The sequence below is a fragment of the Thamnophis sirtalis genome, unplaced genomic scaffold (genome assembly GCF_051295495.1).
Source record: "Thamnophis sirtalis isolate CommonGarterSnake01/CBP01778 unplaced genomic scaffold, rThaSir2_p1.2 scaffold_6, whole genome shotgun sequence".
Lineage (NCBI taxonomy): Eukaryota > Metazoa > Chordata > Lepidosauria > Squamata > Natricidae > Thamnophis > Thamnophis sirtalis.
Window position 1 is genome coordinate 89,410,936 of NW_028261386.1, and position 15,359 is coordinate 89,426,294.

General features: G+C 46.2%; 1 protein-coding gene across 11 annotated transcripts in view; it reads left to right on the forward strand.

Annotated features, from left to right (window-relative positions):
• The window catches only part of NHSL1 (NHS like 1), a 244,126-nt gene that overhangs the window by 163,642 nt on the left and 65,125 nt on the right, over nucleotides 1-15,359 (forward strand). For 10 of the 11 annotated variants that reach the window (XM_087718373.1, XM_087718375.1, XM_087718379.1 and 7 more), the window contains exon 2: nucleotides 6,314-6,466. The exons of the other annotated variant lie outside the window; for it this stretch is intronic. In XM_087718373.1, coding sequence (XP_087574499.1) covers nucleotides 6,314-6,466 — 153 coding nt within the window. The remainder of the gene's footprint in view (nucleotides 1-6,313; nucleotides 6,467-15,359) is intronic. 11 annotated transcript variants of the gene reach the window in all.

Genomic DNA, 15,359 nt, shown 5'->3' on the forward strand with positions numbered 1-15,359 from the left:
CCTGTGATAGGGCAGCAGGAGCCACTGGAGGGGATGAGCGTGAAGATGTGCCCATGGAACGATGGACAGGCACGATATCATCTTGCTCAGGAGCTGTGACAGCAGAACTACCTTGGCACGAGGAGACCGCTGAACCTTCATGGCCATCTCCCTGAGGCTCTCCATCCTCTCTGGCGACCGGAAGACCTGGCAGGCGATGGTGTCGATGACGGCCCCCAGATGCTGAAGCCTGGTCGTTGGGTGAAGATGGCTCTTTTCCAAGAGCGAACGGCATGGCCCGGTACTGGTAGTGTTGACTGGTGTAGGTGAACCTCAGGTATCTGCGGTGAGCTTTGCGGATGGGTATGTGGAGGTAGGCCTCTTTCAGGTCTATGGAGGTTAAAATGTCTCCCTGCCTGATGCAGTCCAGGATTGATTGAAGGGACTGCATCTTGAACCTCCGATAGGTGACATGATAATTTAGCCTCTTTAAATCTAGGATCCCCCTCCACCCTCCAGAGTTTTGGGGAACCAGAAACAGGATGGAATAGAACCCTGTCCCCTCCTGATCTGGAGGTACCGGCTCTATGGCCCTGATCTCCCTGAGATGTCTTATTTCCTGTTCCATGAGGGATCTTTTGACTGGACACGAGGGGACGGGGCACCTGATGAAATGACGGAGAGGAAGCAAGAGAAATTCTAGGGTGATACCCAGCTGGATCGTTTGCAACACCCACTGGTCCCACGTAACCTGCTCCCACTGGGCATGAAACAATTGGAGACGCCCTCCTATGGGAGCTGACTCCTGACAGTCACTTATACTTCCTGAAGGGACGGGAGCCAGATTCACCCCCAAAAGGGGCGTCTGGAGTAATACGGCTGGCGACCAATGTCCTGAAAGGACTGGCGGTCCTGGGCCCTGTCTGTCTGCTGGTGGAACGGGCGATACGACTGCGCAGAACTCAAAGAAGATTCCGAGTTCCGAAAGGCCTGCCTCCTATAGGAATAAAAGCCCTTCTTATCGTATTTCTTAGAAACCGACGGCATCACCTTCTTTTTGTCCTTATTTTCCACTAGGACAAGGTCTAAGACCTCCCCGAAAAGCTTGACCCCTTTGAAAGGGGCAGACACCAACTTCCACTTGGAGCGCATATCAACATTCCAATGCTTCAACCACAAAAGACGCCTGGTGGTAACATTCGAAGCCAGGGCCGAAGAAGCGAACTTAGCCGCACTGAGGGCGGCATCAGCAGTGTACTCGGTGGCCGCCATGATTTTGTTAATCTCCTGCCTCAACTTGGTATCCTTAACTGGGACCCTCGCCATCAGCTTCCTCAACCAAAGGAGAGCTGCCCTGGAAAGAAAGGAAAGCAGATGTTTTAATTGCCGATGCGGCCGCCAGGTGCATCTTATGACAAGCATTCTCCGATTTCTTATCCTCAGCTTTAAGGCCCTCCAACAGATCAGGCGGAAGCACAGATGTTGAGGTGAGGGCCGCAACCGGAGGATCGATAGGTGGTAGCTTAAGTCAATTCTCCAGGCTGGCATCCACAGTATACAGCCTCTTATTAGGGAGTAGCCATGGTAGCAGGCTGAGCCCATTGTTTCTGAACCAAATTAAGAAACATCTTGGGAATAGGAATGATCTCCTGAACTGAGACCGGCCAGCTTGGCCTTGTCCAAAATGGTTTTGAAATTTGCAATGTTAAATAGTCCCAAAGAAGAGGGCTTTTGAGCTGCTGCACCTTCCTCCCCAGAGAATTCAGCCTCCTGAATTCAGTCCGAAGCCTCAGAACCTGAAGAGGAATGGGGGGAATGCAAGGGACGTGGAGGAGAAGCCACCTCGGGAACCGGCTGGGGCTCTAGGTGCTTAGTTTTGTGGGTGTGTTTGCCCTTGTGCAACCTGCCCGCTTCGATACCCTGGGAAATGGCCCTGTTGATAACTTCCTGCATTTCCACTGAAAGGTCAGGCCCAAGATCCTCCATGGGCCTTCCTTGCCCTGGGTTTAGGCCTTGAAGGCGGAAGCTGAGGGGCCAAGGGGTCTGTGGTAGGGCCTTCTTCAAGATCCGAAGGGTAAGCGAAAAGATCAGTTTGATCCACCATAGAGACCCCTGGAGATACTGCCCTAGACATAGAAGCTGTGGGGGGAAACTCCCGGCCTTCATTCTCACTGTCTGAAACAGGCCTTGGCTGGGCTGGAGGAACCTCCATGGCGGGCTCCTCAGGAGACACCGATTGGGAGGACTGCGTTTGGTGCTGGGCCTTGGAGAACTGTTTTCAAGGGCCTTTTGGTGACGCAATGCATCCTTATCTGGCCCTGATCCCTGCTTAGGGGCTGGCCTGGAGTATGGTTTGGAGCCCCTGATGGCCTCCCTAGCAGCCACACCAGCCTGCCTGGAGAAAACCCTGGAGGAACCCCTGGCTGGGTGGAATCCTCGGGAACCTGCTCAGCCATTATTAAACTGTGGCCAAATATAATCAGGGGCTACCTCCACTCACCCCCTTGCAAAGCCCTGCAAACCAACAGACGCTCTGGAGAGATGGGGGGGGGGTCGCAGCAGCAATATCCAGCAGGTGGAATAAAGCACGAGCATTAACAGCTCCCAGTGCTGCAGGAATGAGGCTTGTGACCAGCGGCCCCAATCCTTGCCACTCAGGTGAAAAGGATACACCTAATTGCCAGCCAGACCGGACAAAGAGTGGCTCCTTGCGGCACCTGCTGTGAATCAGGCTTCAGGCAGCTGCCACGAGGTTGCAATCAGAAAGTGAAACTGCAAATAGCTCCCCAAATGGCGACCGGGAGCTCTAATTACTTTAAAAGTAGCCACCAAACCATCCGGAGCTTTGAGGCACCGCACCTGCACGCCGGCCACCAAAAGCACGGATGCCAACCGCAGGAACCTCAGCGGGGCTTTCCCCCTCCCCAGCGAGGGTCTTAACTGCCCCAGCAGCTGCCTGCATTCCCTGCGGCGCCTGGGAGTTAAGCTAGACGCCGGAGAACCGAAGTTAGAAACGAATTAAAGAAATCTAATTACACTCACTCAGCCTGATCACCCCTAAACTGAAAATACTCACAGTAAATGCTTAAGAGAGTCCAAGCTAATAAACTAAATAAAGGGAAACTTAAAGCGCGTCTTAGCTGGGCTTAGCTGAATTGAAAATCTTGGGATAATCAGCACCAGAGGCGTGCCTTAATGTTTCAATTCAGCTCTGGCCAGTTTGGCTGTATTTAACCCTTGCTTGGACTCTCCTGAGCAGCGCCCTGGAAAATGTCTTTAAAGATGTCACCTTTGGGACAACTAGGACCTGGATGACTGAGAATCTGCATAGACAATACCATCCAAATCTCAACACTTTTCTGATTTAATTTAATTAAGGGGATTGATTATTTTTAATACTTCATAAAATTTAATTCACTTATTTGAGTGCACGCGCACATGCATACACCCACACACCATCTAATAACTCCTTCACAAAATTACAATTTATATCAACTTTTGGATCTTTCTGAAGGGCATGCCTACATTTTTTTTAGTAGGCATGCCAGAGGTGGTATTCAGCCAGTTCTGACAGGTTCTGGAAAACTGGTAGCAGAAATTTTAAGTAGTTCAGAGAACCGGCAAATGGGCTGGCCCCACCCCTGCTGCCTCTCAGCTGATCTTCTTTCATTGCCCTGAACAGGAGAACGGAGCTGAAAGCAGGTTAGTGGGGGTGGGGAGGGAATGGGGATTTTGCAGTATCCTTCCCCTGCCCACCGTCACACCCACCATCAAGCCATGCCCACCGTCACACCCACAGAACTGTAGTAAAAAATTTTTAATCCCATCACTGGTACAGGCCTGGGGTTGGGCTCCTCTATTTTAGCAAACCATGAAATAAAGAAAGCACTTGTGCAAAACACTATAGTGTCATCCAAGGAGACAAGGAATTCCAGAACTCCTCTAATGTGAAGACCATATGAAGGCAGAATTCCTTCTATTCATTATATTTACAAAGAAAATGTGATATTTATAAATCATTACATAAGCAGTATCCTTTTGCAAGTAGTCCTTGACTTCTGGCGACATTTGTGACCAGAATTTCCATTGCTAAGCAAGTCAGTTCATTGAGTGAGTTGTGCCTAATTTTACGACCTTTTTGGAAGGGTTGTTAACCAAATCACTGCAGTTGTTAAGTGAATCATGCAGTCATTAAGTGAACCACGTTTCCTCCATTGACTTTGCTTGTTGGAAGATTGCAAATAGTGATTATGGCCCCAGGTTGTTACAGCTGTACTGTAAACAAATGGTTGTAAATTGAGGGTCATCTGTAGTTTTTAATTTGATCTTATTTGATCATACTATTCCTTTCTATAAGCGCTTTATGTAATCCATCTCCATTGGCAATGTTCTGTTTCTTTGGCAAGCTTAGATGGAAATATCATTTGTGCTTTGTTTTCCTGGCTCTACTTGGAAGTCATTTAGGCTGAGTTCTAGTAACTATGGGATGTACAGAACTTTTTTGGGGAGAGGAAGAGATAAATTAACTACTGAGTATTAAGATGTTGAAAAGGATGGAAGTTGCTTTGCCTCCCAATCCATTCTCCTGAAGTTTCTGTCCCCATTTCTTCATCTGCCTGTTCTAACTAGAAAAATGTCTACCTTCACACCCCTCCAATTCCACATTGGGAAAATTAATCATTGAAGTATTTCTGTCTCAGGTCCTGCCAGAAGAAATTGATAAGGATCCAGCAGCCTTTCATTTAGAACTGCCCCACTAGCATTTTCTAGAAGGAAGTGCAAATGTTGTTTCCAGCACACTTGAGCATTGTGGGAACAGATTAACTGGAGGATTTAATTATCTATTTAATTCTCTGTCTGCTTGCTGTGCTCAATGTTGGAAACACCACTACACGTCTCACACTTTTAGGAGATTGTTGAGGTGAGGCAGGCAAACTTTCAACTCAAAGAAGACTTCACCTTGGGAAAGACTCATGGAAGTTTCATTTAGCCCTCAAACAAGCTGTTCTTTACAAACCTTTTAAGGCGGGCTAAAAAAAATTTTTCCTGCCTGTTTTAAAATTACATTCATCAGCCCTTGGAATATATTATTCTTTTAAATCATTTTGTAATTATTTAATTACATTTATAAACAATACTTAGGGAGCTTGCAGTTTACAATATAAACACTTACAAAAGTTCATATAAAAGTACACAAATAAACATTCTACAAACCCGTAAAAGCCTAGAATAAAATGAAATTAACAGCTAAATTATAACCAAAGATAGAATGCCCTCTGGAAGTTTTAAGCAACTTGTAAAAGTCAGATAAGGTGGAATCCAATAGAAGGCTGTCCCATTTTGTTATATACACTGTTTCGAAGTTGTTTGTGCAAGTATTTTCATTCTTTTTAGTGACGAAAGGTGGAAATAAATAAATAAATATATATATTTTTTATACTATTCTGGACTGTTTTTTAATCATAAAGTGCTATCTAAATGGCTTGTGCCCCAAGAGATTCCTTTTGTTTTTATGCTTTTGTCCTCTGAGGTTGACTTGTCTACTCCTTTCATGAATTTATGTAAATGGGAAGTTTATGTAAATGAGGGTCTGGGTCAGAGCCTTCTTTCTGTTTGTGGAATTCTTTGGTCAGGCAGAACAATTCTAAACACTCTCCTCTAATATTTTAGCAAGCTATTCCATGTTGTTGTTTTTTAAAAAAATCTGTCCTGAGTTATATCTTCCTTGCCCAGGGAAGCAAATGACTATGCATGCACAGATATGCAGAGACAATCGGCGAGGGATTGCAAAATGCTAAGACTTCCAGAGATGCTGGTCACCTCAATACTTTGCTTGCACTAATACATTTTGCTACATATCCTTTCAAATCACAACCCTACTCCATTAGAGTTGTACCACACTAATGCATATCCCCTGAGGTTAGACTGGGCCTTAGCTTGTACTGTGTTGAGTCCTGGGTCTTCCAAAGGGTCTTTGGGAAATTATTTCAGTCTTTGTTTCATTTGAAGTGTGTTATTGCTTGCTCCTGATGGTGCTGATGTCGTGTTTTGTTGTATGTTGTTGTATTGCATTCATTTTAAAAACAACAACTGTATCTGGAATTGCCTTCAATTGGAATCACATAAACACAGAAGGAAATAAAAAATCAAATATTTTTTAAAATATCACACACATGCTTTACTCTGGTTTTCTACGTATAAAATAGAGTGAGCAATCAAAATGGTTGTTATTACTCCTGTCGTTTCTCCAGAGTTTATCAAGTGATTTGATTCTTTTAACTTTTAGTGTTTAACACATCATTGAATGTATCTTCGTCTTTCCGCTCTTTTACAGCTGTCTCCAACCTAGATGAAGAGAGTAGATGGACAGTTCATTATACAGCTCCCTGGCATCAGCAGGAGAATGTCTTTTTACCTTCCACCAGGCCACCCTGCGTAGAAGAGCTGCATCGTCAAGCCAAATTGAATTTGAAGTCCGTGTTGAGAGGTAGGAACTTTACAAATACATGTTCAGTCAACAAGATCCCATTTATCACACCTTTTCTTTCCTTAAGGCTGTGATGGTGAACCTATGGCACATGTGCCAGAGGTGGCACGCAACACCCTCTCTGTGGGCACATGAGCCGTCACACCAGTTAAGATCTGCCGTGCATACATGCGTGCATCCTGCTGGTCTTTAGGTCTCTGCCACACATGTGGGGGAGCACGTGCGGGGGGACGTGTGTGCATGCACGGTGTGGGGGTGCATGCAGGGGACTGGGCACATGGGGGAAAGGGTGAATGCGGGGGTGCGCATGCATGCATGGGACGGGCTGCATGCGGGGGCACATGCGGGGGCCCACATGCACATGCATGGAGGACAGGGTGCATGCGGGCCAGTACAAGCACGTGGGGGTGGCGCACATGTACAGGGTCCGCCCACACATAGCATTTTGGGGATTCAAGCATGTGTGTGTGCATTCACGCACATTTGAATGCGCTTTGGGCACTCAGTCTAGAAAAGCCGTCACTGCCTTAAGGGCTTACTTATCTTTTTAAAGTCCTTAACATTTCCACTTTTTCCAATTTCCACTTTTCCCAAAATTCATTCCCAAACTCATTTATTTTCACTAATGTGTTTGAGGACCAAACAGATTTGTTCTGTCGCTTTGAAGCATAATGCACAAGGTTGCCTTTAATCCCTCTCCAAAACTCAGGAAATGAGAATTCACAGAACATCCAGTAGAGAAAAAATGTAGACTATAGAAAACGCACAAATTACTTAGAAACTGTTATGGCAAATGACTAGTTGAGATTAGTTCACTTCTACAGCCCGATATTTATTAAATTATTTTGACACAGAATTAAGAATGGTAATTGCTAAGATATCCTGAAAATAAGAAGGTGGTCTGAAATATAAGCTGATAGCTGAAAAAATTCTCAATGCACTATTTTCATTTTTGCATGTTTGGATTGTATTGTGGCATTTTTTTTAAAAAAAAGTCTCCTTGCTATTTTGAAGTTCCTTTAAAAACATCTTAGCTGATATCTTGGGTAGAATTTGTTTTGCACATGAATATTGAAATCATGACTACAAACACTATTGTTTAAAAATTCATTGTAGGCAAAGTTTTTTGAATAGTGTAATTAATTGTTTAATGTAAAAGCAGAACTTAGTAACTGAATAACAAATATTTAATATAAAAATACGAATCCCCTTGCTGCTAGAAATATTTGATGAAATGGTTTTTAATTTGTTTTAGAGCTCAAATTAAATGATGTATGATTTTATACATTAGATTTTAGTTGGAAAAACTGCTGTCCTAATCTCAGTATAGAAAAAGTATTCCTAAGTGAAAATCTCTGTGCTCTGTAATTTCTCACCTCACATGATAAGAGTTGATTTCAAAAGTGGCTGACAAGAATAGAAATGCTCGAATATCTGTTGCTTCAAGTGAAGTGCAGCAGAATGTGAAAATATGTTGTTCTTCAACTGTGATCCGAAAAATGGAATGCTTCCATATAGCTTTTTTAACATTCAGTGAAAATGTATTCTGTAGAAATTCTACCTTTCTTCCTTAGTGAAATTTTCTGTAAAAAGAAAAATAATAATAAAAACTTATTGGTGGGGAAATAGGATAGTTAAAAATGAGAGCACAACAATATCTGGACCTTCATAAAATGTTGTAAATGTGGCAGGATAGTTATGCAATAAAAGTTTTACCTGAACTAGGTTGATGAGCTATTCTAAGAAATGATTTAGTTTCCAGTTATGAATGTATTTTTAAAGGTGACTATATCACATTGCCTTAAGGACATGGTGGCTCAGTGACTAAGACGCTGAGCTTGTCGAGCAGAAAGGTTGGCAGTTCGGCGGTTTGAATCCCTAGCACTGGATGACAGAGTGAGCGCCCGTTACTTGTCCCAGCTTCTGCCAACCTAGCATTTTGAAAGCACGTAAAAAATGCAAGTAGTAAAATAGGGACCACTTTGGTGGGAAGGTGACAACACTCCGTGCGCCTTTGGCGTTTAGTCATGCCGGCCACATGACCACGGAGACGTCTTCGGACAGCGCTGGCACTTTGGCTTTGAAATGGAGCCCCACTCCCTAGAATCGAGAACAACTAGCATGTATGTGTGAGGGGAACCTTTACCTTCATCTTTATATCACATTGCCCTATTTTGAAAGGGAAAAATAGGTACTTTAATTATTTAACTCTCATTATTGCTATTTATTGTATTTGGAGAAAAGCATTTAATTAGAAGGTTGTAGACATCCATATTACAGAAACAGGCTGAATCCTGTATGGATACTTCCCTCATGTTTCTCTTCTGCACCTATGTGCATACCAAAGTCTTCTCTCAAGGAAATGATCTGAAGATTCTGTTCTGGGGCTGGAGGCTATTCCATACTTTCCATATCTTTACAAAAAGATATTGTAAAGGTAGAGTCTACAAACCAGAATGAACATCTGGTGTCTTCATGGACACAGTTGTTAAGTGTTTTTAGAAATGACTTATTTCTTAGTTCTTCCAGGATGCTTTTTCAAATCCGAGCCTGCTATTAAAATTCTGGAATTATCTGGTGGACTTCCATACTCATATGATCCTGGGATCAGGCAAGGTCAGCTAGGAGCTTCTAACTGTTAATCTTTATAACTAATCCTGGAGAATATGTCTTTATATGAGAAATATCAAATTATTTTTGGGTATTAAAAGGTACTGCTATTTTCTGTTCAACAAAATTGAATAGCAAAATTCACAGCTTGAATTTTATTTCTTATTCAGGATTGAAGACAAGCTACACTAACACAGTAAAAAAAATTATAGAAGTACAGGTAGTCCTTGACTTACGACCACAATTGAGCCCAACATTTCTGCTGTTAAGTGAGTTTTGCCCCATTTTACAACCTTTCTTACCATAGTTGTTAAGTGAATCACTGCAGTTGATAAGTTAGTAACCTGGCTGTTAAGTGAATCTGGCTTTCTCCATAGTGAGGGGGGAGGAGTATCCAGAATGGGTTGACCTTGTCCTCTCATGATTGGATGAGTCAGATAAGCTCTTTGGGCAACGCCCCCTGGCTAGCAGGTCCTCCCAGATTTGACTCATCCCACTCAAGGGAAAGGTTGCACCACTCTGGACCTCCAATAATTTACAAAGGATTAAGGAAAATAAACTTGGACCCGGCGAATCCTGCCTCCCTACATCGCACACAGCCTCCTCCTGCAAGGACTGGACTGCCACAAGCCCTCTGGGGCGGCACGCTGCCCTGGCCACTGAGTGAGACGGAGTCACTCAGTGAGGACCCTTGCCGGGCAAGCAGGAGAACCGGGCACACATGCCTCCTAGAGGCAGCCCTTGATGCAGAGGCTTCTCAGGAGCAGAAGCGCTCCCCCGCTCCCCTCAGGGGTTGAGCCACGAGGGTTGTTAAAATGACCTGGAAAACCTGTGCTGGCAGCTATCACCAGTGGACAAGGTGAGAGCCGGAAAGGCTCAAAAACAGCTGCGGGAGGCAGTGGGAGGCGAGCGGCAGCCGCATGGCAAGCCTGCAAAGGCAAAAGCCATTTCCATGTGCTCCAGCAAAGAGGAGCCTTTTGAATTTGGAGCCGGGGGGCCATCTTGAAACCACGTGGTCCAAGATGGCGGCCCCCAGCAGCTCAAGAGGCCCAGCTCAGACCTCCAGCAACAACCACCACTTGAGGAGCCCTTAGAAAGGTGAGAGACGATCGCAGAGGCATTAGCCAAGAGCGAGGGAGGCAGCAAAGGGCCAAAAGGAGGCCTATCAAGGAGTTAAAGAGGCAGGCGGTAGATCAATCCCCCCCCCAAGCCTACCTCCTTGATGAATCACAGAGGCAGCTGCCACAAGGCTTGCAGGAAGAATCCCCCCCCCCTGTACCTTTTCTGGCTGCCAAGTAACAGGAGAAGGCTTTCCCCTTAAGAACATTCTCCTTTAAGTAGGAGACAGAGGGGGAGGGGCGAGAGGCTGACTAGCCCCAGTAGCAAAGCTGTGTTTTTGGTGGCTAATTCTTGCTTCCCCCTTAAGAACACTCTCCTTTAATTAGGAGACAGAGAGGGAGGGGCGAGAGGCTGACTAGCCTCAGTAGCAAAGCTGTGTTTTTTGGTGGCTAATTCTTGCTTCCCCCTTAAGAAAACTCTCCTTTAATTAGGAGACAGAGTGGGAGGGGCGAGAGGCTGACTAGCCTCAATAGCAAAAGCTGTGTTTTGTTTTGTTAATCCCAAGCCGGCAGCCCCCCTGCAGCCTGGAAAAACACAGGGGGGGGGAGGAGTATTCAGCCCGGCTGCTAAAAGGCAGCTCCCAATGGAGCCTCCAATCAGGTTAGAGATTACCCCTGAAGACCTTCCAAGGGTGGGAGTGACTAGGCAAACGGCTAATACAAGGCAATACAATACTATGCAATACAATAGCAGAGTGGGAAGGGACCTGCAGGTTTTCTAGCCCAATCCCCTGCCCAGGCAGGATATCCTATACCATTTCAGACAAATGGCTATCGTTACTATAGTTGATTATGCTGACTCTGTAAACCACTTAGAGAGGGCTGAAAGCCCTATGAAGCGGTATATAAATCTAACTGCTATTGCTATTGTCATTGCCATCCAACAGCTTCTTAAAAACTTCCACTGTTGGGGCATTCACAACATCTGGAGGCAGGTTGTTCCACTGATTAATTGTTCTAACTGTCAGGAAATTTCTCCTCAGTTCTAAGTTGCTCCTCTCCTTGATTAGTTTCCATCCATTGCTTCTTATTCTGCACTCAAGTGCCTTGGAGGATAGTCGGGCTGCCTCTTCTCTGTGGCAACCCTTGAGATATTGGAACACTGCTATCACGTCTCCCCTAGTCCTTCCTTCCAGTAGACTAGACCTACCCAGTTCCTGCAACCGTTCTTCATAGGCTTTAGTCTCCAGTACCCTGATCCCCTCTGTTGCCTTTCTCTGCACTCTCCCTAGAGTCTCCACATCCCTTCTACATCATGGTGACCAAACTGAGTGCAGAATTCCAAGTGTGGCCTCCCAAGACCTTATAAAGTGGGATTAACACTTCATGGGAGCTTGATTCTATTCCTCTGTTTATGCTGCCAAAAACTGTGTTGCTCTTTCTGGCAGCTGTTGCACACTGCTGACTCACATTAAAGGGGTTGTCCACTAGGACTCCAAGATCCCCTTCAGAGGCACTACTGTGGAGCAAGGTATTCTGTACCTGTGCACTTCACCTTTGTTGCCTAAAGGTAGACCTTACTTCATTGAATCTCATTTTCCTAGGCAGTGCCCAATGTTCAAGGGTATCAAGATCCTTCTGTATCTTTAGCCTGTACTTTGGAGTGTTGGCTATTCCTGCCAGTTTGGGGTCATCTGCAAACCTGATGAGTCGTCCCCCCCCCCAATCAGCATTTAACAAACAGAGAGCTAACCGTCATACCGGCTCCTTCTTAGGACCGCTTGAGACAACAGCAGATCTTAAAGAAACAGTACTACTATCATGGCATATATTTTGCTAACCCAACTGTTAGCTTACACACCTAACACCCTCGTTCAAATCACTGATGAAGATGTTGAAGAGTACTGGGCTCAACACAGAGCCTTGGGGCACTCACTGCATTCTTCCCTCCATGAAGAGGCAGTTCCATCGAGGAGTACAGGTGTATGCGGTTGGTCAACCAGTTACCAAGCCATCTGTTGTGACTATGTCTAACCCACATTCTTCTACTTTATCTAGCAGTAGGTTATGGTCTACCTTATCAGGACTTGCTGAAGTCCAAGTTAACTATATCAATGGCATTCCTATGGTCCACTAGGGTTGTCACCGTATCTAAGAAGGCAATATGGCTAGTCTGGTATGATCTGTTTTTAACAAACCCATGTTGGCTTGGGCTCTTGAGCTGTTTTTCTCTCTTTCTGAAGGGGGGAATCACATCAGCAATTCTATAGTGGTTCTCCGGTACTCCAGGATCTCTGATAGATATAGTTTCAGTTGTTTGGAGATCTCGTCCGCCAGTTCCTTCAGATCCCTGGGGTGTAACCCACCTGGTCCTGGGAATTGGACTTTGCCTAAGATAGACAGGCTACCATTTCTTCCCTATCTCATCTTGGGTCCCTAATCTGAATTTGGGGCGTTGTTCTTGATAGGTTGGATTGTTTATCCCTTCGGGTAAAGACAGATGCCAAGCATGAGTTAAATAGTTCTGCCTTACCCCTGCTGCTTGTCAGCTTCGGGCCACTTTCTCCCAGCAAGGGACCAATCGTTTCCTTAATCTTTCTTGGTTTTATCAGGCGGGAAGATGCCCCCTTTTATATTTTATTTTATTTTATTATTATTATTGTTGTTGTGGTTCTTGTTATTATTATTATTTTACCTTTGTGGCAGGCCTTTATTGTGAGCTTAGCTTCCCTCACTTCATCTTTACACGCACTCTAGTGGCCGCCCATTAAACTCCGTCTGTGTTTACATTCAGAATATCTCTGCACTAATCCTAGCCATAGAATCATAGCACCCTTATGGCCGGGGGGAAAAAGGGTCAGACAGGCTGGTCCCCATGCCAGAACCCACCACAAACTTGGAATGGGATGTCCAACTATGAGAGATCGCAGAAGCACCTCAGATAGCCTATGAATTTAGACAACATTCGCTGAGTGCAGAACATATAGCAGGGGTGGGGAACATCTGAGCCGACTGGCTCAGCCGGACCAAGGGGACAATTTGGAGCGGAAGCTGCAGCCAACAATCTTCAAGGAGCTGGCGGAGTGCTTCGGACGCCCGGAGGTCGACTTATTCGCCATGCCCCTCAACGCCCAGCTCATGAGGTTCTTCTCCAGGTACCAGATATGGGGGGGCAGAAGGGGCAGACGATCTACGAAGCCCCTGGCCCAGGGGTTGTCGGTATGCCTTGTCGGATCCCCAGGGTCATATGGGAAACCCTTCGGGAGGGGGCGGAAGGGGTTCTGTTGGCGCCTCACTGGCCCCGGAGGCTGTGGTTGCAGATCTCCAGTCACTTTCAGCGGAGAGGCCATGGAGAATCCCCCAGGAGGGGATATCCCTTAACCAGGGGTAGCTGGAGCACCCAGACCTTCAATGGCTCCAGCTGACTGCTTAGCTCTTGAGCGGAGCATCCTGGGGAAAGACCTCTTCCCCCCAGGGTGATGCAGACTATCCAGACTGCCTGCATACCCTCCACAGAGCGTATCTATGGCTCCATGTGGCGGGCCTCTGCCTCATGGTGTAATTCCCTGGGGCACAATCCTAGCCAGGCCTCAGTGCCTCAGATTCTGGACCTCCTCCAGGCAGGTCGGGACAGAGAGTTAGCTTCTAACACAATTAGGAGACAGGTTTCAGCCATCTCGCCAGTTCTCCTGCGTGGCAGGAACCAGAGCTTGACTCACCATCCTATGGTCAGGCAATTCCTCAAGGGGGCTTCCAACCCCAAACCGCACACAGCATTCAGGTACCATTCCTGGGACTTACACAGGGTAGGGGACGCTCCAATAGGCGCTCCATTTGAGCCTTTACGAACAATTTCCCTTAAGTTCCTGATTCTCACGGTGACCTTTCTGGTGGCCATCTCCTCCGCCAGGCAGATATACGAACTGCAAGCTCTGTCCACCGGGGAGGATCTCTGCTTCTTCCACCAAGACAGAGTGGGGTTACGTCCTTCATCCCCAGGGTAGGCCCCTGCTTCCATCAAACCCAGGAACTGATTTGCCCAACTTCTGTCCAGACACTTCCCACCCGTTGGGAAAGAAGTGGTTCACTCTGGGCGTAAGGAGGGCTCTGAGGATTACCTCAAGAGAACCAGGCCAGACAGGAAATCCGAAGCTCTGTTTGTCTCCTTCCAAATAGGGGCCTGGGTAACAGGGTGACTTCCACCACAATAAGTAGGTGGTTGCGAACCTGCGTTGCCACTGCATACCAATCGCAGGGCTTACAGACACCAATCATATCACAGCTCACTCCACGCGGAGCGCAGCGACGTCCAGGGCCTGGGCCACGCAGACAGCCCTGGCCGGAATCTGCAGGGCAGCCATGTGGGCTTTCCCCTCTCCCTTTGCTAGGAACTATAAACTGGACTCTTTTGCCTCAGCAGAAGCCTCTTTGGACGCAGAGCGTTGCAGGCGGTTCACAGGGTGGGGCCCACGCCTCAACTGGCATGAGCGGGGGACATGGGGCCTCTTGGGTCTCCCTCCCTAGGGACGTGCAGGCTTTGGTACGTCCCATTCTGGATACTCCTCCCCCCTCACTATGGAGAAAGGGCGTTGGTACTTACCTGATACGCCTCTTCTCATAGTGGGGGGAGGAGTATCCAGTCCCCCCCGACTATGTTTGTACGACTAAGTTTTATGTTCACGGTTTTATGAAGTTATATAAATATTGATGTTGAAGACGATAAAAGCTAAGAACTGAATTAAGAGTCTGGAGTGAATGGTGCAACGAGTCGGATGGAGTTCTTCATCAAATATGGGGAAGTCCTGCTGGCCAGGGGGCGTTGCCCAAAGAGCTTATCTGACTCATCCAATCATGAGAGGACAAGGTCAACCCATTCTGGATACTCCTCCCCCCACTATGAGAAGAGGCGTATCAGGTAAGTACCAACACCCTTTCCCATTGACTTTGCTTGTCAAAAGGTCGCAAAAGATGATCACATGACCTGGGACATTGCAATCATGTATGTACCGATTGCCAAGTATGGACCGATTGCAAAGCATCTGAAATGTTGATCACGTCATCATAGGGATGCTGCAAAGGTCGTAAATCTGAAAAACGGTCATAAGTCACTTTTTTCATTGCCATTGTAACTTTGAATGGTCACTAAATGAACTGTTGTAAGTCGAGGACTGCCTGTAGTATAAATGAAAAATGTTGCTCTGTGATGAAAATCCAAGTTGAAAATA